At 43.8% G+C, this 26501-nt stretch overlaps 2 protein-coding genes across 2 annotated transcripts; both read right to left on the bottom strand.

Moving 5' to 3' along the window:
• Nucleotides 1-6895: 6895 nt before the first annotated feature.
• On the bottom strand, nucleotides 6896-16089 carry hyal1 (hyaluronidase 1). Its single transcript, XM_048256049.1, has 4 exons — nucleotides 15776-16089; nucleotides 14168-15096; nucleotides 8824-8913; nucleotides 6896-8471 (listed from the first exon to the last, which is right to left on the bottom strand). Exons 1-4 carry the CDS (start codon nucleotides 15789-15791, stop codon nucleotides 8124-8126), a joined length of 1383 nt encoding a protein of 460 aa, XP_048112006.1. The 5' UTR covers nucleotides 15792-16089; the 3' UTR covers nucleotides 6896-8123.
• Nucleotides 16090-17675: 1586 nt separating this feature from the next.
• Nucleotides 17676-24765, bottom strand: hyal2a (hyaluronidase 2a). Its single transcript, XM_048255859.1, has 4 exons — nucleotides 23670-24765; nucleotides 22154-23145; nucleotides 20728-20817; nucleotides 17676-19762 (listed from the first exon to the last, which is right to left on the bottom strand). Exons 2-4 carry the CDS (start codon nucleotides 23111-23113, stop codon nucleotides 19340-19342), a joined length of 1473 nt encoding a protein of 490 aa, XP_048111816.1. The 5' UTR covers nucleotides 23114-23145; nucleotides 23670-24765; the 3' UTR covers nucleotides 17676-19339.
• Between the last annotated feature and the right edge of the window lie 1736 nt (nucleotides 24766-26501).

A 26501-nucleotide genomic window follows, 5' to 3' on the forward strand; every position in this document is an offset into this window, starting at 1 on the left:
ATTGTGTCGTTTTGGTAAGTAGCCGTGTAATAAGCGGGATATGTATAGAACGCCGGTCATTGTCGGAGATAGGTCCCTTCAGGGCGGAACAAGACCCCTCCGCTGCGTCCGGGTCCGGTTAAGCCCTGTCGGGACCTATCTCCCGACAATGACCGGCGTTCTATACATTATCCCTTACTTAATGTTACTTTCATGCCTCACCGACTCTTCTAAAGGTTGAAAAGAATGGTCAGTGCATTTACCTGAACTTAGTAGTGGCAGCCATGTACAATACATGACAATATTCCAGGCATTCAAATGTGAATTTAGGTCTTCAATGGTCTCTAGGGCACATTGTACTGGATTGCATGTTAAAATGTTGAAGCCAAGGGGGAGCACTTTGGTGCAAGTGGTTATGTGTCTGTACCATATTCAGGTCCACTTGCCCATGGGCCCGCGTCATTTCCCAATCCCACACTGTCTCTCTGTCCCACTTGCTTCCTGTCACTCTCTCCACTGTCCTGTCAGATTAAAGGCATGAAGCAACCCCCAAATTATATATATATATATATATATATATAAATATAAATAACTAGAAAAGCATTTCCTGAAGGAAATACCAGTGCACGCAAAGTCATTGCTAGGATGTTGCTAGGGTACTCAAAATGGTTGCTAAGGTGTTGCTAGGGTAAACTTAGTGGGTCCTAAACTATAAGAAGTGGTTGCTATGCTGGTTGCTAGGGTGCTAAAGGTGGTTGCTAGGGTGTTCCTAGGGTAATTATAGTGGTTACTATGCGATAAAAAGTGGTTGCTAATTTGGTTGCTAGGGTATTTGAGATGGTTGCTAGGCTGTTGCTAGGGTAATTATAGTGGTTCCTATGCTATAAAAAGTGGTTGCTAGGTTGGTTGCTAGAGTAATTATTTTGGTTGCTAAGGTGGTTGTTAGGTTGACATTTTGAAAGTGGTTGCTAAGTTAATGCAGTTGATTGCATTTTAACGGGGAAGATACACCAGGTGTGTAGCTGAAGCGTTCCGTTTGCAACGCATAAAATCCTTTTTAGACGAATGGTCTATTTTTTTGAACGAATGCACCGCTATCCCCTCTGGTGTAGCTACTTCCATTGATTATAGTGGAAGCTAATTGCTGCAGCAGACGCAACACGAATGGAGCGTTTCAGTTACGTGCCTGGTGTGGCTTCCCTGTAAGTCTTCCATAGCCTATTATGATGTCACAAAACCAATGTTAAGTCTATTGAGAAATTTAGTTTAGTTTTTATTTAATATCTCAAAAAGAAAATATCGTGGAATTATGAAAAGTAATGCGCGTAAAATTTGACGCAAGAGCAACGCGTCAAAGTTTGAACCAAGTTTCTATGATAAGCAGTTCAAGTCAAATTAGGCCCTGGAAGAGTAAGAAGAAGAAGTTGGAAGAAGCCAAGGAATAACAACAGTGTATTTGCATGCACTGTAATAATAAAGTGTTGAAGCTATAGGCCGTCTATGTATTTTTTGTCACTGAAGTGCTTGCAGAGAGCCCGACATTGAGGCAGAATCCCAGTGCTCTGGCCTGTTGTTGTTCAGCGGTCTGTCGCTAATGAGTAAATGAGGCTAGCGGGAAGTCTGAGCAAACGTCGAACACTGATGACCAAAGCCAATGAGTAGATGTGCAGCAGAGATTTAAATGGCTGTTGTCTTGGAAACCGGTTAAAAATAATGTGCCAGACAACGACAACTCCAGAGTCAGAATCATCAACAGAGTGGCTGGCAGCGGGAGATCTGCCGTCAGCCCAGCTGGTATAAAGGCTTCCAGAGGAGTGTTGCTTCTTGCACACCTGGAAGTGGTCACTGCTTCACCCATGACAAAAAATGGCACCATGGTTTCTTAGAAGATAAAGCGTCCTGATCATTATACTCATTAGTTATATCTCTCCTCTCACAGTAATTGCATCTATTTGTGAATCAATACATTTAGCACTTAACATGTGTATTGGGCTTGCACTACCTTACATAGGAGCCACTACCTCAGCCACTATACCCCCAAAGCTGGCATCTGTTTAGCCAACTTGGTGGTGATTTTTTGTGTGTTAAGGGGAATAGCTGCTTTCACCTCTAAGTTGCCTATAGGCTCCCATTTCCATAGACTGTTGTGCTAACGTGGGATAATGGAGGAGCTGTGATTGATCGGTTCAGCGGGGCTCTTGTCACAGATATGGCTCGTCCTGAAATCCTCCACCGTTTAGCCCCATGCTGCTCGCATGGCACGATCGCCCAAAGGCACACTGACGAAGCAGGAGAACACGGAGATGTTAATGAGAGGAGTCGTTTGGGAGGTACGCAGGCGAGGAGTAGGCAGTTTTACCGCCATCGCCTCCAAACACATCAGCAGCCTGTGATGGATTGATGCTGTTTGAACAGGATTGAAAATAGTGTGTATGCATATGGATGCGTTTGTGTTTGTGTGTGTGTGTGTGTGTGTGTAGCAAAATGTAGTAAATGTGTATGCAGGCAGATTGTGTCATACATCTCATCTTCTGAAATGTTCTGCACCAGCAATGTAGTTCATCAACATGCTCTCTCTATCCCTACTTGTCTCAGTCTTTGTGTTCTTGTCCTTCTTCTTTATTCTCAATGGAATACAAATACCAGTGTGGGTGAGCTAACAGAACAGCAATACAGATGCACAGAGACAGATTGAATCCTCAAAACTTTCCATGGAGTGCATGTGTGTGTGTGTGTGTGTGTGTGTGTGTGTGTGTGTGTGTGTGTGTGTGTGTGTGTGTGTGTGTGTGTGTGTGTGTGTGTGTGTGTGTGTGTGTGTGTGTGTGTGTGTGTGCCGCACGCACTGAACTGCTGAGGGGAGATAGCCCTGGGGTGAGGCTCAGACGGGGACCTTTCAAATCCCATCGCATGGCTGGCGCCCCTCCCCTGCCCAGCCCCGCTATCAGGGCAGATAACTCACAGGAAAAGGTTACCGTACAAGCTGACATTTCTGCTGAGACCCAACAACTCCTGCCCACCTGATAGCTCCACCCCAGATCTGCCACTGTGTAAATGTTTAAAAGGAGAGCAAAGGTGTGTATGTGTGTGTTTGTGTGAGAGAGAGGGGGAACAGAACATGCATTTATGGATGTGTGTGTGTATACTTATATATACATATTCATTTGCCTGATGTTTTTATCCAAAGCAAGTTATATACAGAATGGTGTGTGTGTGTGTGTGTGTGTGTGTGTGTGTGTGTGTGTGTGTGTGCACTAAACAAGTAAGTGTGAGTGTGTGTCTAAGACCTGTGCTGTTTTTAATGTGGCTATTTTCAGATCAAAAATGGGGAAAGACAAGGAGGAGATGAGGGAAATGGAGTGAATAAGTCAAAGAAACACAAACAAGGACAGAGATGGAGAGGCAGTGAAGACTCTGGAAAAGAGACAATCCATGTATCAGCTATGGATCCTGGGGAATCTTGGGGCAAATCCTGGGGATCCATCTTTTTGAGAGGACAGCACTTCACTTTCAAAGACCATTTTTTGGAAGGTTGAGAGAGTATAGGGAAGATATATGCTACAACAGTGAATATCTGGGGGGAACCCAGTGGGACTCGTGTTTCAAGGGGCTCAGAGTTAATTAAGAAGTAGACCAAGTGGAATCTCCAAGAATGAACGGAGAGGAACGATAAGGAGGCTGGAAAACCATCTCTGGAAAGAAATCTGGATAATAGAATAAAATGTTGAGAAATATGCAGATGCAGATGGAAGTATGACAATGGTCTAATCTCTGTGTGTATGTGTGTCTCTGCGTGTGTGTGTGTGTGTGTGTGTGTGTGTGTGTAGCATAGAGTCAAATCACATTAGATCTGAACCAGATTCCATAACGAGACATCATATCTCAGCTTATTCATCACAATAGGATCAGAGAAGCTTCATCCTTTATCTCCTACTTCATGTCTTTAACTCCCTGAAACTCTCTCAAAAAACTGCAGCAGTGACATTATCCTAGATGACACAAACCTCTATGCGTAAAGCCTAACAGTTAACAAATACATATTCAATATTCAGCCATGTCATGCAATGCAATTGGGAGACTGAATGCTGTAAATGTGCTTTGTTAATTCTAATTCAAACATGGCACATCAAACCTGTTTGACACCATGGTAAGGACCTTAGCTCACTAAGGAGAGGCCCCTTGGGTGCTAAGGTGCAAAAAGTCATGGATAGGAAAGAGGTTGGCCTCTGCACCTTATGTTGAGGTCTGTGTATATAAAGGTGTTTTTGCCTAGTGTGTAGAGTCTAACAGATAAAGCAGATACGTGGAAAGTAGGTAGCGTATCCTAATATCTACATACTTTCCTTTACACAGGCCTTTGTGAGGAAGTCCAGCTCTCCTCATAGTGACAGGTCTGTCTTCTGCAAGGGGCTGCCAGGGACATAGCTGAACTGGTCTGATTGGAATGAGACCACATTCACACAGACTGACCGAGTGTGCATATGTGATCATGTCTATGGACGCAAGTGTCTAGGCCTATGCCCCCAAAACTGGAGTAAACATGGATTCGTAGAGTAGTAGTAGGACCTGAAAATTCATTTGTAGAATCTGAAAATATTTCAATAAAGACTCTCTCTCCCTTCACTGACCTGTCTTTCCACAAATAAATTACAATCCTTTAGAATTGGGTTTCACCTATGAAACGCAATCATACCTACCTGCCCACAAGCTGACCACTTCTCCACCCTGCCTGTTTCCTGTGTGACCTCGAGACAGTTGAGGACCCCTCACTAAAGAGAAGGCCTTTCTCATCCACCAGCCAATTTCTTAGATAGATTAGCCAAGAGTGCTGACAGTTTATTCAAACTGCCAGTTGGAGAAATGAGAAGAAAGAAGACCCCAAAAAGTGGAAGAATAAATCTTTTAGAAATTAATGACAAACTGCAGACTACCATGAAAGGAATGGAGAGAGGCCTGCATTAGAGACTTTTTTCCATAATCTAATGGTGCCAAGTATAGAATGGATTCATTCAAGGACATTCTTCAGTTTTTGTTTTGCTTTGACTCATAAGTTACTTAATGGCCAAACAATGACATAATTGCATTCTTCTCTGTTGCACAGGCCTCATTCACATATTTTTATACATTTTTTGTTTTCTTTCAAAAGGTGATGGTGTTATTTAATGGCCAAACAATGACATAATCACATTCCTTTCTATACAATACATCTAAGGCAAATGTATCTTTGTGAGCAATTGATTCGCCATTGCTGAGAGGAGATTACCCTTTGTGTGCCATTGATTGGTCATTGCTAGGAGGCGAGGCCTTGTGTTGATGATTGACTGGTAGTCATCCAGGGAGAAAATTGCTGTGGCAAATCAGACAGTCATTGTGCACACCTTCAATGTATGTGTGTGTGTGTGTGTGTGTCTGAGTCGGTCCTACCTCCTATTCAGAGACTTATAATGGGCTTTGGCGGGGGTGAAGAAGCTGCCCATCGGAGGATAAGTCACATGTGACAGCCTGTCAGGTCACCTCTCATCAGCAGTGGAACAGCTAAGACAGCAAATCTTGAGAACACACACACACACACACAGGAGTCAATGTTCATGTCACAGCTCTGCTAATGACATGGGAATCAGAGCTGAAAGGCATTCTTCAGAAGTTTGCTTGTCTAATGAAAAACTACAAATTCAAACCATGAAGAGCTGCAGTTTGACAGCATCACACACACTGAATTGCAAGAGATACTGAACAAAACTGTCAGGGTCACATTAGCCGACCCTGGAGGGTCAAAGTGTGTTTAGGTTTCCATACAGTTTCAGTAGCCTATGTGATGGGATGTATTCCAATCATCTGTAGCTACACTATATCCCTGACCGCTTCAGTAGGTCTACTGCTAAAGTCAAGTTACAACATCCAATACTCAAGATATAACTATGTTGCAGTGTATGTGCGAACAAGCAGGTCCTGATTTTGACATGAGAGGAAATACCGCTTGTCATTCATTACTGAGCGTCAAACTATTCATGAATAGAGTATGGGGGGTGGGGGGATTAGAGAATGAGGCAAAGGTCTACTCCAGCTTATCCAGAAAATCCAAGCCTTGTAATCACTTAACAAAACCATGCACGGGCATATGAGGCGTTTTTAAGCCAGCCCCAGACCGACATTCAGACCCGCCAGCCTGGTGTGAAGACGTGCGCTCCACTGAAGGACAACGAGACAGAGAAAGTGTCACAGAGAGAGTAAGCGTGACGACCCGCTAGAGAGAAGCTGCCACTTGCTTTCCTCAAGGCAACCTGCTAAAGGACGCCGGGCGCGTTACCGTGGAAAGGTTTTAGGTCAAAGCGCAGGAAAGAGCAGACGCTTAGGATGATTGGGGAATAGAGAGAGACCAGTGAGGGGGGGGGGTGTGGCGATTTGGGAACAACACGTCAGGGAAGGAGCTTTTCCTGGTGAGACTGATAAGTGTAAGAGAATCCCACTTCGCTGTCCACCATCACAGGCTCGGCAGAAGCTTATCTCCTCGTAAAAGCGCCTCCACGAGTCCCTGGGTCAATTCAGTCGGTCTTTTAGAAGAGTGAATGAACTCTAACTTTACAGACAATGTTTGGGAATTCTTTATCTAAGCTCCATTTGTTTCTACCCAAAAGTTTCCCAAACTGCATTTGATGATGGAATTTCAGTTTTAGGTTTATTGGTGGGGCTCTTGGCAAGTCCATCTATAAATTCATGACCAAGGTCTCGAAGGAGGTTGCTTTGTTGGCAGACATTGAATATTCAGGGATCGGTGGGTCAGGTGCTCAACGCAACATCTAAACATTTTCAATATGTTTTAAAATACTTGCAAATCACAAATCACCAACGCTGATAGCAAAAATAGACAAGAATGCAGGCCTACTCAGAGTGTGTTCTGATAGGTCTACCTTGACAAACATTTACAACAAAAAAACACTTTAATAACTTTATCTCTGAGTAGTAAATTCCCTGCGCAGAGGGAAGGCAAGCCGGTAGGCTACAGTTATTCCAGTTGTGAAATTCAGCATACAAGACCATCTTGGAAAACCTCGAAATGTCAGAGTAGTATTTAGATGGACCTATAGCTTCCTCTCTCTTCCACTGATGAGAATCGGCGTTGTCCTTTAAGGGTCCTTCGCCCCATCCTCACTGAAGTTCTGCTGCATGTGCTAGTGACTAGTGATGGACTATTGGCGTTTCTTTACCGCCATCTATTGGTCACTGCACAAACACAATGATGGACCTACACTATTCCAGTCAGAGCGGGTTATCAAGGATCTTTGATTCAGTGTAGCCAATATTGAAGTACGCCATGAGACGTGATTAAAGTTCAGGTGACTCGCATTTTTAAAAAAATTCAAAATCACTGATTTAAGTAAATGATAATAGTAGGCTATAGGCTACTTTAAGTGCCCATTACTAGCACACCGTGGAACATCATCTTCTGTGTGCTTATTTGCCAATCAACATCTTCATGACATTGATGGCACATAAAGAAAGTTAAAGAGTATCAGTTAAAAAAAAAATACCTTGGAGACACTAATGATGGCCAAAGCCTTTCTAATTATCCAAAGCCTTTCTAATTATCCTAACCAAAGTCAGGCTGTGCCCTCTTAATCATATCTAATAGTGCTGATGCAGATCAGGTGGTGAATTATCTCAGTAACTCAGCACCAGCTCCAACCAGTTACCAGTACAGTAAAAATCAAAGATTCTAGAGCGCTACCTTTGGTAAAAAAAAAAACATTCCTGGAGGTTCAAGTTAAGATCACTGTAAGTTAGTGCTCTGAAAAACGCATTCATTCTTACAAGCCTCAGCACTCCACCCATTCAGTCATTGTGACAGTTTGACTAGGGAATTACCACATTTTGAATACAAATATCTCCAAGGATACCTTGTGTATCATTTGAATATCACTAGATTTAAATTTTAATTTACCAATACAGTAACAACTGGATCAAAATCTTAAATTAAGATTACAGAAACATTGAAATGAGAGATCGTTAAACTCTTAGTGCAAGTGCAGTTAGATTGGCTATGTGTAAACGTTGTGGATTTGAGTAAGATAAAGATTTACACATTAGTATAAAGCAATCTTCTATGACTTTCACTGTTCTCATTTCTAACCACCTGTAGTCTAAGTCAGTCAGGCATTCTGCTTGACAGAGCAGTGCTCCCCTATCCATCCTGGGAAGCACTGGCATTTGAAAGGTAGTAACTGCTCCTTGGTTGCCTTGTCCTGAGAGAGCCCTGGCTTCCTCTGGGCCCTGAAAGCTGGTCCCTGGCGGAGGGCGCTGGCATGCTCGCTCCTGGGGATGATGCTCCAAGTGGATGGGTCAAGGTGGAGGTACGCGCCGGATGCGGGGTCTCGCCGTTGACAGCGGCCATTGCTGTGGCAGATCTCGCGGCTGCACACATAGGCTGCCGTCGTGACGTTCACCACATAGCGACCTAGCACCTCATCCACGTAGGCTTTCACCGTGTTACAAGACATCTGTCAGTGGGAGTAGAAAGAAGAAGTTGGGTGTGTGTGTCTGAATGTGAAAGTGTAAATGTCTGTATGACTATTAGGGTGTTTATAACCATGCACCACTGACAGTTTCACTAAAAAAAAATATTATTATTATTTCCCCCTGAAGATGATGGAAAGCACAGAAAGGTCAATCTTCCTGGGACAGCATTTTTTTTTTTGCAGCATGTCTTTGTCTCTGAGTCAAATGCAGCAGCAGGAGGGTGCTGCAGTTTCTACACACGCCTTGAGCAAACACATCTAGAAAGAACAGCTTGTGTTCTGACCACCAGTGAGTTGTGCATTGTGTTTCCGTGCACCATGAGCGGGTGTGTACCTTTGACGCTGCATAGTTGCCATCTCCCCACAGTACGACTCCAGCAGCCCCCAGGGCGGCACTCTCCCCGATCGTATGAATCAGATCGACCTGCACCACAGAGCCAACACCGGCACAAGAACACAAGAACAACCATCCAAGAGTCAGCACAAGCAGGTAGGGGCCACAAAGGATAACAAAAACTAGGACAATAACTACCAAACATAACTGTTTGTAAAATGAGAATTAGGCTATTTCAAGTAATGCACTCCAAACTACATTTTGAAATGGGTTTTTTTCAAAAACACACACCACTCCCACTCACCGACCAGATTATGTACTATGTAGTTTTATGGTGAAGTTCGGAACCCAAACATAATGAAATAAGGAAGAACTTATCAGCATTGTCAACAATATTGTCAAACGTGTCTAGTTAGTATGTTATCATGTTATAACTAGGCTGTTGACTGTGTTTGAAAGGCTCTTGCACAGAACAAGTACACAAGTAGATTGCTACTTTTAGGCCAAAACCCCTTGCATATAAAAACTGAGATCCTTAATGCTCAATTGCATGCAAGATACATTGCAAATATATTAAATTCATAAGGCCAAAGATGTGAAAGAAAAAGGTTGAATGTTGTTTTGAATTGGTGATGGTACATCACAAATAAAGACAAACAAACAAACAAAATTGACAAAACTGAAGACAACCATATCTAAGTCAGAACTTTCAAAGTTATTTCAACCAGATGCAATGTGGCTGACATATTAAAGGAAAATTCCGGTATTTAGCACTTTGAGTCCCTTTTCTGGTTTGTTTTGGATGAACTAGAGTGGTGGACACCGAAATTTTGAGTCCTGTCTCGACTTTTCTGACTCGCTTTGAATTGCTTTAGACTACTCAGAGTGGCTGCCAACAGGCATGCTCAAACATGTCCTAAAACAACCCTTAACGTTCGTTTTCAAAACTGTGCAACTCACCAAGTGGTTAGTGGTGTTTCTTGATGTTCCAAAACAAGTAGCATAGCGAAATACAGTTTCTGTCGTGTTTTATTTGGCCTTTTGTAAAATCCCATTGATTTCTGTTGTAAGACTCATTGCACGTTGATATTACTGCGCCACCGTCTATGCTTCAGGTTAAAATATTGAGCGGAAGTTTATACGCGGTTGTGAGGTGTCTGAAAAAATAGTTCCACAATAGCAAATAAGACAGCTGGAAATCATACATTGCGCAAATATATTTTATTTTAATAATCAACGAACACCACTAACCACTCGGTGAGTTGCACAGTTTTGAAAACGAACGTTAAGGGTTGATTTAGGACATGTTTCGTTGCTAGGTTACGGGAACGCTGGCGAGACACGCCGCTCCGTCTGGCATCATGTTTTTGTTTGTTTTTATGTAATGTTCGTAATTTTATGTAATGTCACGTTTATTTTTTGTATTGATTTGTCTAGTTAAATGTTTTCTCTCTTTATTTACGTTATTTTTGATCGTTTTAGGTGTTATTCTCTTAGTCCTTTTACTGCTTTCAAATTCGGCTGATGTTGTTAACGTCTGTCCATTGGGAGCTTGCTATGGCTAGCTTTTGCCCTGGGCCTCTTACATCCTTCCCATCCATCTGTGAGCCGGTGCTGCACTTCACTGTCTGGTCAAGGGGATTTCTCGGGACAGCAGTTGGAGCTACTCTGAGAAAGATCTGCTGAGGCCGCCGAGCTGTTTTTAACCAGTGAGCTGCCATGCCAACTGCCTGGAGTCTGGATTGAGCAGACTAGCGTTAGCGTTAGCGTTGAAGAACTCTGCATTACGGACCAACAAGCGGATTAAAGCTGTTAAAAGTCCACCGAGTTGCTGATCTACAAGATCGCCCATGACTTCGGACTGTTATGCTTCCAGTGATATCAGACTTTAACAAGGCCCCTAACGTTCCACGTTATCTCCAGACTGCCAGTGAGTGTAAAGAACTTTGTTGGCGTTGCATGCATCGGTTGTGAAGACACAGCTGTGCGCAGTTTCACGCGAGTCATCATTGCCCTTGGACATTTTCAGCCGGTTGGAAATTGGACTAATTTTATTTTTAATTTTAATTTATTTTATTTATTAATTTGTTTTTGTTGTCTGTCTTGTATGTCTTGGTGTCGCGGGTGCGCTGGCGACGCCCGCTCCGTCCGGCATCTTTTGCGTTTGTTATTTCTTAAATGTAGTTCTATGTCTTGGTGTCACGGATACGCTGGCGACTACGCCGCTCCGTCCACTATTGTCTTTGTTAGTCTATGGGCTATATTTTAACGGTCTGAAACGGAAGTGTCTTTGCGCAAAACGCAAGTCACTTTGTGGGCGGATCTTGGGCGCTGATGCTATTTTACCAGCGGGATATTTGACTGTTGCATGCCAGGCCAAATCTAAAATGGGGTGGTCTGAAGTAGCTTACATTAATCATGGGTGTGGTTTGGGCATAACGTGCAATAAACCAATCAGGGCGTCATCTCACATTCCCTTTAACAACAGGCACGCTTGTTCCATAGCTGATTGCTATTATGGTGGCGTATTTGCCTGCGCCCAGCCAGGAGCGTTCACAGCGCTATAATTTTACTGTTCAGTTAGGAACTGTCAGCTATTGATTTTTCCTCTTGACAAAATGTAATACAGAATTGTCACAAAGACATACTTTCAGATGTTTTGGGATCACTCTCACTGAATCACGAGATTATGAATGCATGGTGATATTTTTTGCTATGTACAATGTAATCTAACATTACCTCTCTATAGACAATGCATATCTTCTGTCAGTTAATCTCTTCTCTCCCGTGCTGCCGCTGGGGGGCATTTGGGTTAAATGGCATCGGCATGCAATTCAACATCCACGTCTCCTTAAGTCATCTAATATTTCCTAATTTATGTCATCAACACATCCGTGATTAATTGAAAATGTGTGCAGCTAGATTTCACATCTTAATGGACACCACACTGATTTCCGTCAGTGGTAATATGTTTCTTTGAAATTATGTATGGTTTTACCGAAATGGGAACTATGTTGTATAGATGAGTGGAACAAAGTGTGCGTTAGTTACTGAAGCGACCTGTGAGAAACAGTTTCAAGTTGACCTAACTTTCAACTCTGCACAGTATATCCCATTAACTGCATGACAGTAGGCTATTTACAATATTTTCTGTTAAGTAGAGTTTGTAAACACTTTATCATCAACTTAATGCACGCACAACATTAGTTTGAGCAGGAGAGAGAATGAATGGGTGCAGCAACTACAGAAATTGTAGCCATACTTGCTGCTTTCTTGTACTATTTGCTGGTTAACAGCTCATAAAAGCTGATTTAAGCTAATTCACTAACTCAAGACTTTAAGGCCATCATGGATATAAAACGTTTTTTGAAAATAACGAAAGGATGGAGGGAACATAAAGCTTGGAGTTATTTCAGATGGGCTACAACAAGGTAGGCAAAATGCTGGTGCTTAAAACCTTAAGCGCAGCTGGAATAATGCTTAGGCTGATGTTAAAAGCGCCGCAGCGATGTTTAAAAGCCATACATAGCGGTAAATTGGAACAAAACTAAAGGTAACTTTGGCCTTTATAGGGCTGTATAACGTTGTCCAAATTAATAGGTCATAATTAGGCGTTGTTGTTGTAAATATATTGCATGTAGATGTTGTAGGCTACTAATTTTTTAGGTCACCAATGCACGAACAAAACCGGGAAATGGACAAATATTATCACGGGGGTGTCTGTAGATTGGTGTGCAACACATTCATTCACGCAGGCCCTCAAAATAGCATCTGCATTTGTGCCACAGACTTTAGACCAGAGAGTTCCTGGTCTGTGGCGGAATTGTTTTCTGAAACTGCAAAATATCAACAGTGAACGTTTGCGCCGGAACACGCCCGGTCTTTTCGCTGAACCGCCCGGGGTATAATCAATTCTAATTTACAGGCACGTACCTGTGGAGGGAAAATTCCAATATGCGCTGACTGCAAAATAGGAAAGACAAAAGCGCGAGTATACAAAGTCAATTGCGCTGGGACGCACGATATAGCCCTATGTGTCAATGGCAATGTCTTAGCCTATAAGTGGAGCGCTTTGGGTTGCACTCTGTGCACGTTAAATGCGCTATACAAATAAAACTGACTTGACTTGACTTGATGTTTGAGCATGCCTGTTGGCAGCCACTCTGAGTAGTCAAAGGCGATTCAAAACGAGTCAGAAAAGTCGAGACAGGACCAATTGTAAAAAAATCGGTGTCCACCACTCTAGTTCATCCAAAACAAACCAGAAAAGGGACTCAAAATGCTAAATACCGGATTTTTTAAAATAATATTTAGAAACAAATAATAGTAAGAAGTAAACAAAAATGTTATGTAGCCTAATGTAACACTACTAATACTGCATTTTGGTATAATATTAAAATGTCACTGATGATATTGCACTTTACTGATAGCCTACTGGTACTAATGATACTCCACTTTACTATTTTATAATGTAGAGATTAGGGATGTAACGGTGTGAAAATTTAACCTCACGCTTATAGTGACCAAAATGATCACGGTTTTCGGTATTATTGCGGTTTAAAAAGACGCAGAGTGGCTACATGATACAGTACACGTTTTGCGGTGAAAATGTTCCACCTTTTAAAATCAGGTGTAACCTAATCCAAATCACAATTAAATCCATCAATTAGACAACAGAATAGGTAGGGTACCATTTTTTTCCATTGTACCAGGCCTACTGTATGTCAAAAGCAGGTTCAGATGAAGCTGGGAAGGATTAAACACATAGTTTCCACACCGTGGTAATCAACTGCGATAATTATGATATTTGAAATGAAAACGGTAATTGTTATTGTCAACATTTTTATCGCGGTTTACCATTATACCGGTAATCGTTACATCCCTAGTAGAGATACTTGGTGCTGTGTATTGTTGTGTGGGGTTATGGGAGGGTTTAGTGGTCCTGTTGTTGTCTGTTGTCTGTCTACCTGACGAGCTGTATGATGCAAGACGAATTCCCGAAAGGATCAATAAATGTCTTTCTATCTACTATCAGCACATCTTCTCTGAAACTAAACTGATTGATTGACTTGATTGATCATTTTACCATCTACAGTTTTCTTTTTTTTTACCCTGACACATAGTCTTGTGGTAAAACACTTTTTTTGCTATTCTCCTAAATAGTCTTGGTTATTCCCAGAGTTCAAAATAAACCCTCTGAGGTTCAAGTAAAAGCTGCTTTGATCCAAAGAGCAAGGTGCCTAATACTCAACTGAAGGCATCATTTTATCATACTTTTATTTGCTCATTGAGATGCACCCATGACTTTGATTTGACTAGCACCACGCATAGATCATATGCTTACCTCAGAGAGGAAGTCCAGAGAGTAGGTGTAGGCGATGCGTGCATAGGGCAATACAGGCGGGCGGGCCACGGTGACCTGCTCCCGCACCCTCATGGCCTCCAGCACCCTGTGCCGGGCGTAGAGCAACGTCTCCTTAGGCCGGCCCCGTAGCCCCAGCTCCAGGTAGATGTCTGGGTAGAGTGCCGAGCTGCCCTTCCACAGCCACAGCAGGCCGTCATTGCGCTTCACCTCCAGCTCTGGGCACTCCCCCGTGTAGTTGACGGTCAGGTCATGGTACTGGTAGTTGTAGCAGCTGGGGAAGCCGTAGAAGCCCCACAGGCCACCAGGGCGCTCTCGGGCGGCCAGCATCAGTGTGTCCCCCATGAAGGCCTGCGCTGCGGCCTCAAACTGGGCCCGCGCCTCCCGGTCCACCTGCTCTGGGCTCCAGTCCGGGTGGCGCACCTTAACCAGTGCCCGTGAGGCGTCCCAGTAAATGCGCTTGCTGTCCCAGTTGCGGTCCCAGGTGGGTCGCCAGTGCTCCCAGTCGATGATAGCCAACCCGTGGAAGTACCGGTCAGGCATGTAGGTGCGTAGGTCGTTGTCGGCCTGCCACAGGTGCTCCTTCAGGCTGGAGTTCTGAGGGACGCCGCCGTATACGGCCTCTCCTTGGGATGTGAAGTGCGGGTAGAGCCCCAGGTGGCTCTCATAGAAGATGGTGATATTGTCTCCCATGAAGATCTGGTCATGGTTGGCCACGATGTCAAAGACGCTAAGGTCCAGGTCCACGCCATAGCGGCTGCTGCAGGAGGCCGTTGGCGCGTTCCACACTGTCAGAAAGGGGAGCTTATCGAGAGGAGGGAGTGCACGTTGTACACTGCCTGGGTGACCAGCTGCTGGGTCAGCAGGGAGGATAGCCAGCAGCCAGGCCACACAGAGTAGATGCACCATACCTGCGGGCAGAGATGGGGTGCAGGGATTTAATCACCCAATTATGGAGAAGTCGCTACACTCGAAACTGCTTTGAAATAAAAAAATAATGCCATGGGTGTTCTATGGGCAAAGCCAATCTAAATGGAAATGAAGGGGGACGCCCAGTCTAATTTCAAAAAGTTAATTTCTATGATGAGAGGCAATTTTTAGAACAAAGGGCGCCATTGCCTGAACATCTCATTGTGCTTAATAATCTCTGTGTGTGTGTGTGTGTGTGTGTGTGTGTGTCTATATGGGTGGGCGGGTGTCAAAATATCTGCCACAACCGGAATATAAAAGAGGAACCTCGTCCCTATTATGACCGTCACTAACAACAGGTTATGTTGCGAAAATGAACATGAAGGAGAACAGTGGAAGAACAGACTCCCCATAACGCACACTTAAAATGTAGATGGGCTCTCGTCTAATCTAGCCTACACGTCTGCTGACATTGTCTGAAGGAATTCCTTTTAACTCAAACAGGCTAGAGCAGTTTCTCAGCATTTGGTTGTATCGTGACATGAATGGTAGCTGTTGTTGACAAAGTTATTTGGCCAGCGTGCGTTCGTTGACATTAAAACTCAAATAAATGGAAATGCCAAGTCACCTCTGTTGAAATAGGATAAATAGTTTTTTTAAAAAGTAAAAAATCGCACTCACCCATGAAACGTGTCATCGTTGTGTTTAGAGCTAGAACATGTCGATTCGTCGGAAATTCCGATGGACTGGTATGCAGCTGCAGTTGCAGCTCGTGATTAGAAAGAGGAAGAAATCAAAACCGTGTTCTGTGTAACCTACTAAGCAGCAGCACCAATCCGCAACAGGAGAAAGGCGGAGTTCCTGAAAGAGCGTTCATGACAAGTAAGGAAGAGTGGCCAACAGAATCGGGTGCAGAACGTTCTCAAATTTTCGAACGAATATATTAGCCTAAGTTATTTTACAGTATCGTGTCCGTATCATCTGGCCCTCGTGTGCCTAGAATGTGTAAGCTAGGCCTACGGACCACCTAAGACCAACGAAAACCAGGGCGCATCAACCGCATCAGGAGTCAATGCAACAAGCTATCTAAAATCGTTTAAACTGTGAGAGGTGATTAGAAATTAGTTGAACTTTATCTATCAACTCGACAAGAAAAGCCATCGACAGCCTGGTCACTTAAGTGCATATTGGCGTATTTCGAATTAGAAGGGGGGTTGACATACACACGGCATACGCTGCGCTCGCCTTTAATTTACTTTTGGTTGAGGTAATGTCCCAAAGATTTTAGTTGTGCTTGCCGCCGGGCAAAAAAACTATGGTTTACAGCGCGCCGCGGTCAAAGTTCTTCATAATCAGTAATAATGCCCACATGATGGCGCTATCTCCTCAGCCAATACCTCACCATCAACGCACATTACTGAGCAAAATAAATTCAGTGCATGGTTCTTGACAACTCACGTGTAGTAAATCGTATCTCATGTGAAATCAAACATACAAGCAAATTAAATGATGAAAAATAATGTAATGCCTATTTATCACACCTATGGAAGACTATGGTGAATAACAGAGAGAGAGAGAAACAGTGATGTAGATATGGAAAGACAAACACCGAGAGAGAGAGAGAGAGAGAGATACACGCAAACACACGCACTTGCCCTCTTCATTTTCTACTAATTGCTGAAGGTTAAAACTGAAACAGCGTGTATTGTGCAACAAATGATGAAGACGTAGCCAGTTTCATTTTGGTTACACTGTAACCTTAACAATATGTATGCGAATCTACAGATCAGATGTTTTCTAACAATTCTGCTATAATGTCCTATTTCAGAAAAATAAAGATGGATAACAGCGTGTTAAGCCAAATACCACAGATGTAGGAATGTGAATAGGCCTGCTGCTGCTCACCACTTCAGAGAAACCAGAAAAGTAAACAATCTGCACATTATCTGCATGAACCACAAAAACTTATGAAAGATAGAGTAAAAAGGTGGACAGAAGAGAGAGAATATCGTAATTTAATTAGAGAAGTGTTTACAGCCAGCTTTTGCACAAAGGGAAACCCATTTCCTGAATATTAAAGACGACCAGAGGAAGTGAGCTGGCAGACAGTCTCCCAAGGGCATGACTGACCAGCCCTGCTCAGTGGACCATTCATGTGGTTCTCCAGGCGTACTTCCCCTCGTGGCACCAAGGGGGCACATGAGCAAAATAAATCACCACACAGGCTCTAACCTCCTCAATGCTGATCTGAACCATGACACGAGACACTTACCCAAAACCTTAGCAGGGCTTTGCTGACAGTCCAAGCGAATGTCACCGATGAACAAAGACGTAACGGAAAGCCAAGCACAGCAGAGGGTGCAGGTCCAACATCAACAAAGAACAGGTCATCCGGTAGCAGGCAAATCCACTCACATTCATATTTTAGTGGAAGTGATCTAAGCATTACACATCCTGTCTGCTCAAAGGTACTTAATGGTCTCATTTCAAATAGAGTGCACACAGCCAAGTCAGCTGCATTAGCATTCTTTACCTTCCACAGAACAACACTGTGACAAAGAAAGTTTACAACAAGGGGATACAAGGTCAAGAGCATATCAAAAATGTAGGTTTATTGACATGTTCCAGCTATCACCCATACAATTAAAATAAACATTAAAAATCTTTCTTTTTCCAGTGTACATCTGGTGTACCAAAAACAGTACAAGTTCCTAAACCTTACGATGCCCTGATCATAATATTAAATATTCAACAATGATCACCACTCTTGCTCATTCCCTCTCATTGTTAGCACATACACAAACAAGTAATAAAAGGCAAACACATACATTGTTTTCTGAAAATTGTAAAAAATAATGGGGCAAACTTGTTTGAACCACAGATCATAACAGCTCATTTACAATATCTGGTGCATCCTCCTCAGAAACTCACACAAACAAGTAAAAATATTGTCCTCAAACTTTGGGATCATGGGAAAATTATGCACAGGAAAGCAGAAAGAGGCTAAACGCTGTCCTTTTCCAGCAAAAACAAACACACAACCATAAACAACCTCCACTTTTAGAGTTCAAGCGACTTCCTTTCCAGTAATAATGAGACATAAGTGCTCCTGTTTGGAGTCCATCAAACTGTGTGGATTACATGACGGTGAATGTGCATGTGTGTTTTTGTTCAATGTTTCTGATGTATTTTGTTTTCAGCAATAAGACAGTAGCTAAGTCATGACACTGGTCTTAAACAAAACTTTGCGTAATAAATCAAATCATTCACTCATTCTTAGACCGGAGTTGTCCTTTAAGGCAAACTATGGCACTGCAACATACATAACTGGCTGTGACTTTAGCCTGACTATAAACACAGGAGTTGCATGAAAAGGAAAGAAGCACTATCTAACTGCTAGCAGCCCATTACTTTTGTAGTCCAGTACTATGGTATCAAACAGTCAACATGACATACTTGTCTCTTCTACAGATTTCTACATCTACAAACACACAGTCTAGACATGCATAGGCCTACTGCAAATATGCAGTGTTCTACTGGCAAATATGCAGTGTTCTACTGAGAAAAGAAAAGCTTCTTGGTTTACCTTTACTTGCAATAAGAAAAAAACATGAGTTCCAAAGTTTTTCATTAATCCGATAACATAACTCTCAAACAATACCGACATGGTCAAATAACTTAACAAATCCACTAAGCCATGCATGCTACCATAGTTGATTCTCTACTCCATAGGTTATGCATGCACAGCACATGGGTACACCCTGGTCGCTTAAGCTATGGTATTTCAGGTATCTAAGCACAGCTGCCACCTGAAAATTCATCACTGTCCCTGACTTAAACATAAGTACTGTGTTTGCTCAGGAATTCCACTGGAGCTCCCCTGTCTACTGCTAATCTTCCACAAGCACATCTGACTCAGGTATGGGCCGGGGTGTGTGTGTGTGTGTGTGTGTGTGTGTGTGTGTGTGTGTGTGTGTGTGTGTGTGTGTTTGCGCTTGACAAATGTGTGTTCAGAGAGCAGTGTGAGTAATTACCTCAGGAGCAGATCCTGCAGTGAGAGGTGCTTTGGACAGATGTCATGGAAACATGTCCTTTTTTGTGTTTCTGTCAGTATGATTTGTATGTTTTCACTGAACAAGTGTAAGTGCTTGTTAGGGGGAGTGTCAGAACCCTGGGAGTCCTGGAAATGTATTTGTGTGAGTGTTTCATGTATTTGTGTGAGTGTTTCTTATGTGGTTGGTCTATTCAGTGCAGCAACGGCAGCATCAGCAGCACTGGCATCAGCAGTAGGAGCAGACGCTGTGTGGCCGACCCCCCGACAGCGGACACGGCGCCCCCTCTCTGCTGCTGAGGGTCCTGCATGGCACAGTCCTCGCCTTGATACCCGCTGTAGCACTGGCACCTGAAGTCCTGGGCCCAGTGGCTCCTCTCCTCCTCCGCACCCGGCTCTCCCCCTGTCCGGAGCACACGCAGCCGGCCGCCCTGCTCTTGGATGCTGTGGGTCAGCGGGTCGAGGTGCAGGTAGGTGTCCGTGTTGGCGATCCTGCGCAGGCAGCGGCCGTGCCACCCGCACAGCGCCTGGCTGCACTGCTCCGCCGCCGTGGACACGTTGAGTAGGTAGCGGCCCAGTGGGCCACGCAGGTACTCACTCAGTTCGACACACGTGTCCTTGCAAAACAGAAACAAATGACAATAGTTAGCATCTGTAACTAAACATTACTTTGCAACTAAACAACTAAACAACTAAACTAAACAACTAAACATTACTTTGACAGTTATTTCTTAGTTGTGGATGCACAAGCTCGCTTGTTTTGAACTAGGGAATACAATTTTTCCATAAATAACCTAACTTATCTGCAAATTCAAAAGACAAATGGAGACATAAGGCCAAAGACTGAGAAAAATGAGGTGGCCAGGATATTGATAAGGCATACGGAAGGGAGGAGGAGTGAGAGAGAGGTCACCAGAATATGCAGTTTTCCATTCACGCAAGCAAGCCCTTATCAGAGGAGGACAGTGAAGGCCAACAACCCTTTTCCTCCTCAAATCAAACCATGTTGCTTGGTCAACAGAATGGCGTGCATTTTGGGGTTGAATAGAAAAGCCTGAATGTGACTCATTCCTTGGGGCAAAGGGTTTTTGTTCATTTTGTCTCTTGTATATTTCCAGTTCTGTTTGGTCTGTCATGCAGTGTTATTTTACTGATCCACACAATGTAGATAGATAGCTATGGATTTCCCAGCACAATGCTTAATCTGGGGTTTTCCCTAAAGATGGCAACAGCTGTAAATTAATAGATTCTGAATGTTTGAATGATTGCGACGGGCTCTGCATTATGCATCCACGTCTTTGGTGCCAATATATTGTGAAGGGGAGAGGCTGGCCTATAATGTAATACATATTCATGCTCACATAGATTTCCATTCATTTTGGTGCTATGATAGTAGTCCAATGTCATCTGTTACTCTGTAGCCATGCAATGTAATGAGAGGCTAGGATTAGTGTGTGTGTGGTGTGTGTGTGTGTGTGTGTGTGTGTGTGTGCGTGTGTGTGTGTGCATGTGTGCGTGTGTGTGTGTGTGTGTGTGTGTGTGTTTGTGTGTGTGTGTGTAGGAATGCACTGCAACCACTCACTTTGTTCCCTGCATATGTGGCATCTCCCCACAGTATGATGCCTGCTGTCCCCAGTGCCGCACTCTCTCCAATGGTAGAGACCAGGTCACTCTGCACAGATCAGTTGTTCCAGTTACTCAAACACATGTTTGTGCAACAAAAATAATATTAACCACACAAGCGTGCGCACGCACACACACTGCAAAACTGTTTTTTCTATCCAAGTGTGATTAATCTTATATAAAGGTAAAAAAACTAGTTGGTATTGTTTTTTAGATAGAGAGTTACCTTGCACTTTCTCATATAATTTTGACTTAATGTAATAAGAGTTTGACATATTTTAAAGCGTCTTATCAAAATAAATTTGCTTAACACACTGGCAGCCAAATTTCCTTTGTTTCTTGATAAGACATTGTGAAAATAAATCAAACTCTTATTAAATTAAGTCAAATGATTTTACAAGAAAGCACTAGGTAAGTCTCTTTATACTCTTTGAATCTTCTTAATATAAGATTAATAACACTTGATGAGATAACCATTGTTTGCAGTGCACACACACACACACACATCCTTACATTCGGAAAGCGAGGCACGCGCAGTAGGGGGCTTTTGTGGCAGGAAGAGCCTGCTGCTAAAGATAAAGGGTGAAGGTGGAGGTTAAAGAGCATGGGACTAGGGAGAGAGCCACACACAGAGGCACACACACACACACACACACACACACACACACACACACACAAAAGGACAGGTCGGAGACTGACAGGAATTTACATTCCTTCACCACACTCACAGTCATTTGGATTTCATTTGACTTCAGTGGGGGTGGATTCATCTAGCAAGAATAAATTGCCCAGATCTTGCTAAAAAAATGATTTATGTTCGGTTCATATTTCATGCCACTTTGTGATGTGGTGTCCCCCTTGCTGCGTGCAATTGTTCCAGGAATCTGGTTGTTAGACTTGCAAGCTGTTGCAGTGGAACATTGTGAATGTTTGCCTACACACTCTCAAGCATCCCTCTTGTTATCTGTAGACATCTGACTTTTTGTTTTCCACCCACTCAAAAACTCAGGTGGGTGTAATTGTCTATTGGAGGGAATACACACCATTGCTTTACTGGCCCCTAAGGGTTCATCTGTAAGACATCTGGAAACGATTCATTATATTACAAAAATCATGATGTTTCCATGATGCAGAAGTGGATCTCAATACCAGCAAAGGGATTAGGAAGCGTCTGAAGCCTAGTGATGCGTCTACCACTAAACCACTGCAGATATGGAAGGCTCTTCAACAAGCCTGTCAAATCAAAGTTGTCGAACATGCTCCCTTCTAACTTCCTCTAGGCTAATTATCATTGCTCAATTTGTGAGCCAGTGACTTCACTTTCTCTTTAAAATAATTCCCTTCCTGGAGTCCCCTCTACCCTCGACCCCCTTCCTCCCTCTCACCTGTGTAAGGAGCTGCAGATCATTGGCATAGGTAGGCCTGGCGTACACAAACACGGGGCGTGTGGGGCCGTCCCCCTCCCCACCCTGGGCCAATCGAAGGGCTTCCCGCACACGGTTCCTGACGAAGAGGCGGGCCAGAGGCGAGGCGCGCAATTTTGAACCCATATGGACGGAGGGGAAGAGCGCCGTGCTCTCTGCCCACAGCCAGCGCAGCTGTTCGTTCCGCGCCACCTCCACGTCCGGGCAGCGGCCCGTGTAGTTCTCCAGACTGTTCTGGTAGTCGTGGTTGTAGCAGTCAGGGAAGAGGTAGAAGCCCCACAGCTGACCAGGGCGAAGGTTCTTGACCATTCGTAAGGTCTCCAGCATGAACTGCCGCGCCGACATCTCAAACTCCTGCTGGGCCACTTTGTTGACGTTGTGGCTGGGCCACGTGGGGTTCTTCTGCGACACCATCTTGCGGGACTGCTCCCGATATACGTCCTTGGTCTGCCAGTTCCGGATCCAGAGAGGGCGCCACTCTTCCCAGTCAATGACTGCCAGCCCCTTAGCAGCCGGGTCACGGATGTAGTAGGCAACGCCTTCAGGAAGCTTCTCACGGTGCTGTGTGAGGCTGGCCTTCTGAGGAAGGCCGCCATTCACCAGTTGGCCATCGGTATCGATGTAAGGATACAGACCCAACCTGTCCTTATAGAAGATGGTCAGGTTCTGACGAGTGAAGCCTTCATTGGGAGATGCCACAATCTGGAACTGGTCAAGCTGGAAATCCACACCATGACGGGGCTTACAATCCTCCGTTGGGGCATTCCAAGCCAGCAGCAAAGGCTTGTGAGGATACAGAGGCCATATTGTAGACTTCAGCACATGGATATCCTTTGATTCTCCCAACACCATGAGCAGAAGCAGCGAGAAAACTCCCCATATGTTCAGCAGCCACTGGGCCATAGTTGATGTTGTTGGCATACCACTAAACAAGAGGGACTCCTTCAGCTCTTCTGCATGAAAAGTGAAAATATATTTAAAAAATGTTTTTAAAAAATCACTGACATTACAGCTCTGTGACAAGGCTGTGTGATATTCAGAGAAAAAACATAAAGAATAAAGTGACTATGTTTCCAAAACAATGGTTGACATGACACTGCCCTAGGGCTCCAAACAGAAAAGTCTTTGAAAACTCTGATGTACTTCAGATGTGTAATTACAGTGAAATGCTATGGTTCTGTCCTGACCCTACACGCAATACTAACTATGGTAGTTAGGGTCTCATTATTGAGAATTTAGGCTAATGTGAGGCTAGAGTACTAGCCAGAGGATATTTTGTGCCATGCCCATTCATGATGTCTCTTCATTAGGGCTACAGTAAATAAGCAATGTTGATGTCAGTGGAGAGATCAAATTTCTCCAAGTCTAGCAAATTCATTCACCAAGTTTCAAAATCAGAGCACAGACTGTCAAATACATTTTTACCTTTTAATATAACTTCCCCTGTTGAAAAAGGAAGAAAATAGATATCACTTACCTTTTCCAGAAAAATAATAAACATTCCCGAATGACAATTTACAAGCTGCGTTGATCCTCTGAAACTTCTAAGTTAGTTTACCAAATCATGTCGACAAAAGTTTGAAGGAAACTTTATAAAAGTTGCGCAACATATCTATAAGGACGTCTGAACAATGATAGCATTTTCTTTAATTTAATGAAATCTGGTGAAGACCACAGCAGAGCAATGAAAGCGGCGTGGGGATAAAGATAGGCGCAGGAGTGAGTGAGCTGCCGCTTTGGCATGTTCCATTTGCTCGGAAAGGGAGGGAGTGGTCAAACGTCCACACCACAATCGCGTAGTTGCCGGTAGCTGACTTTTCTAGTCTGATAAGACCAACTGCACACCCACCAAAACAGTCAAATGAAGGGTGTCATGGCTTTATTGTTATGCCCTTAAAACGTTTCGGAATTATAACTCCCTAAGTGTGCCCCGTTTGGAGGCATCTAAGTCGGTCCCAAAGTTTACTGGCAAGGAAAGCTTGCGGTGTAATTACAGGGTAGCCTACAGATGGGGAGCGCTGCTTACAATCAGATGCCCAGTCAACAGCAGGAGCCTGCTTCGCTAAACGACAGTCTAACGTTGCTTCAGCAGGAGAAACATTTCTTAGATGTTGACAGATACCTAGCTAGAACCTCTCATATCAAGTGTAAATATTTACCTAAATGAGTGATTGAATTTAAACAACTTTTCCTTAGGTGTTACAAAACAATACAGAACATAAAGAAAAGTGTAAGCTTGAATCCAACCCAGTTTTAAACAATATACTAACGGTTAACTTATTTAACTGAAACATTAAAAGAAGTTCAACTGCATTTCCATACATGATTACTTCACCACTTCTTCTTTCAGTTACTTTAGTGATGTGAGAGGCAGAGACAATACATTCTCAGGTTATGGATGTCAAGAGGCAGCCCACTCCACATGATATTCTCCTGCCCAGCTCTCACCTCATTTGCCGTCTTCCGGCACTTCATGGGGCCTGCTGTTCACTCACCTGCTGCTCTGCGAGGGAGAAAGAGCACGCGTGTACAGAGGAAGACGCTTCCTTCCTGAGGCCATGTCCCATTCACCCTGACCCCTGCTCCTTACATCATCATTTCTTCGACTCAGGCCGGGACAGGAAGGCTCAACAATGTGAGAGGAACTGCGCACACAAACATACACCCTTTTTTACCGCTACCCATCTCACACCCTCTCACCCACGCCCATACACTGGAACGCCGGTACATCCGCTCACCCATCACCCCTTCAAAAACTTTAATTTCACTCTTATAAATCAAACCATAGTTCCCGGTGACGCACATACCACTTCAGTTGAGGAAGCCGCCCTGCACCTCTAAACTGCAACCTCTTGATCAGCTAAGGACTCCCATGACCTCTTTTCTGAGGACCTGTCCACTGACCTCCCCACTTGGCTCTCATGACAACTGATCTGTAAGGTCCAGCCTTGACATGGTGCAGCCTTGACATCTGTTACTGTCTGGCATGCATGTGCCTCACCAATGTGCAATCGCAGACCTCTGTGGTGTCACTGAAACGTTGCCAGAATTATGTTTGTATGGGTAGCATCTGCCACTTTGTACAATGTCAACTACCTCCCATACCTCTACTGAGTCTCCATATATTTCCATTGTAGCCGACACTGTTCTCAGCACACATCACTTGTGTTGGTAAAATAAGTGTAGGCGACATGCAGGGTGGTGTCATGTGGTGGCAGGGGAGGGGGACTTCCTGCTTCCAGCCCGGATGGGTGGGTACTGAAATTTCCAGATCCTTGGGGCTTCCGGTGTACGTCCACAGGACTGACCCAGCAGAGGTGATTGTACTTTTCTGCCCCCCCACCCCCACCCTTTTACTGCCCAGTCATCTGATCCTGATGGAATGTGCTTTCAGGTTCCAATGAGACCCTGATAATGAGATTTTTGCTGTTGTTATGGTGATCAAGTGGAGCAGTCTCAAAGCCCATCCCTCCTGCAGGGACACAGATGAGCAGATGGACTTCAAAGACTGTTACCATGGAAACATGTCAGATAGCTTACCCTTTGACCTCTTAAAATTGTTTGTTCACTTTGCAGTTACCAGAAGGAGGATGTCAGGGCCTGATAATACAAATGATTTCAAGACTAATGAAAAACATTTTCACACAGTATCCCATTTAACAGTCACCATCTAAAATAAAAATAAAACAATAAAAGTAACATTAAGTTAAATAGCAAATGTTGGAGAGGTACCAACTTCAAGTGCCTTGCATTATTTTAATTAGCCCAAGTTATTTTGTTCCTTCTACTCAAGCTGGAAAATGGTCATGCGTGACACTAGAGCCGGGTTTCCACTGCAGAAACTCGGCACACTACCCAGATAATGGGGATATGCACAGGAACCACATGCTATTCTGCCCTTTCAGCTGTTGTGTTGCCACTGCTTACAGGACCAACAGGACCATCTGTAACAGATGCAGTCTAATTGGGCAACTCGTATCCCAATTACATGCCCACGGGTAGGTCTTCTTTTAGAATAGGATGATGGTTGGAAGAAACTGAATTCCAACTAAGCATTCCATAATAATGCAAAAATGTAAGCATAATTTCATTTGGCCTTTTTTATAGATCAAAATTACATACCGGTAGGCCTAACATTAACAGCTGTTTTGACGTACGTATGGTTAAGGTTATGTTTAATTCTAGAGCTTGATGATAGAGAAGATGATGGACACCATTTTATGCAGGGATGGATTACTGCACGGGCCTACTGGGCCCAGGCCCAGGGGCCCAAGGGGTCAGGGGCCCTGAAGCCCAAGCCTTTGCATGG

The sequence above is a fragment of the Alosa alosa genome, chromosome 10 (genome assembly GCF_017589495.1).
Source record: "Alosa alosa isolate M-15738 ecotype Scorff River chromosome 10, AALO_Geno_1.1, whole genome shotgun sequence".
Classification (NCBI taxonomy): domain Eukaryota; kingdom Metazoa; phylum Chordata; class Actinopteri; order Clupeiformes; family Clupeidae; genus Alosa; species Alosa alosa.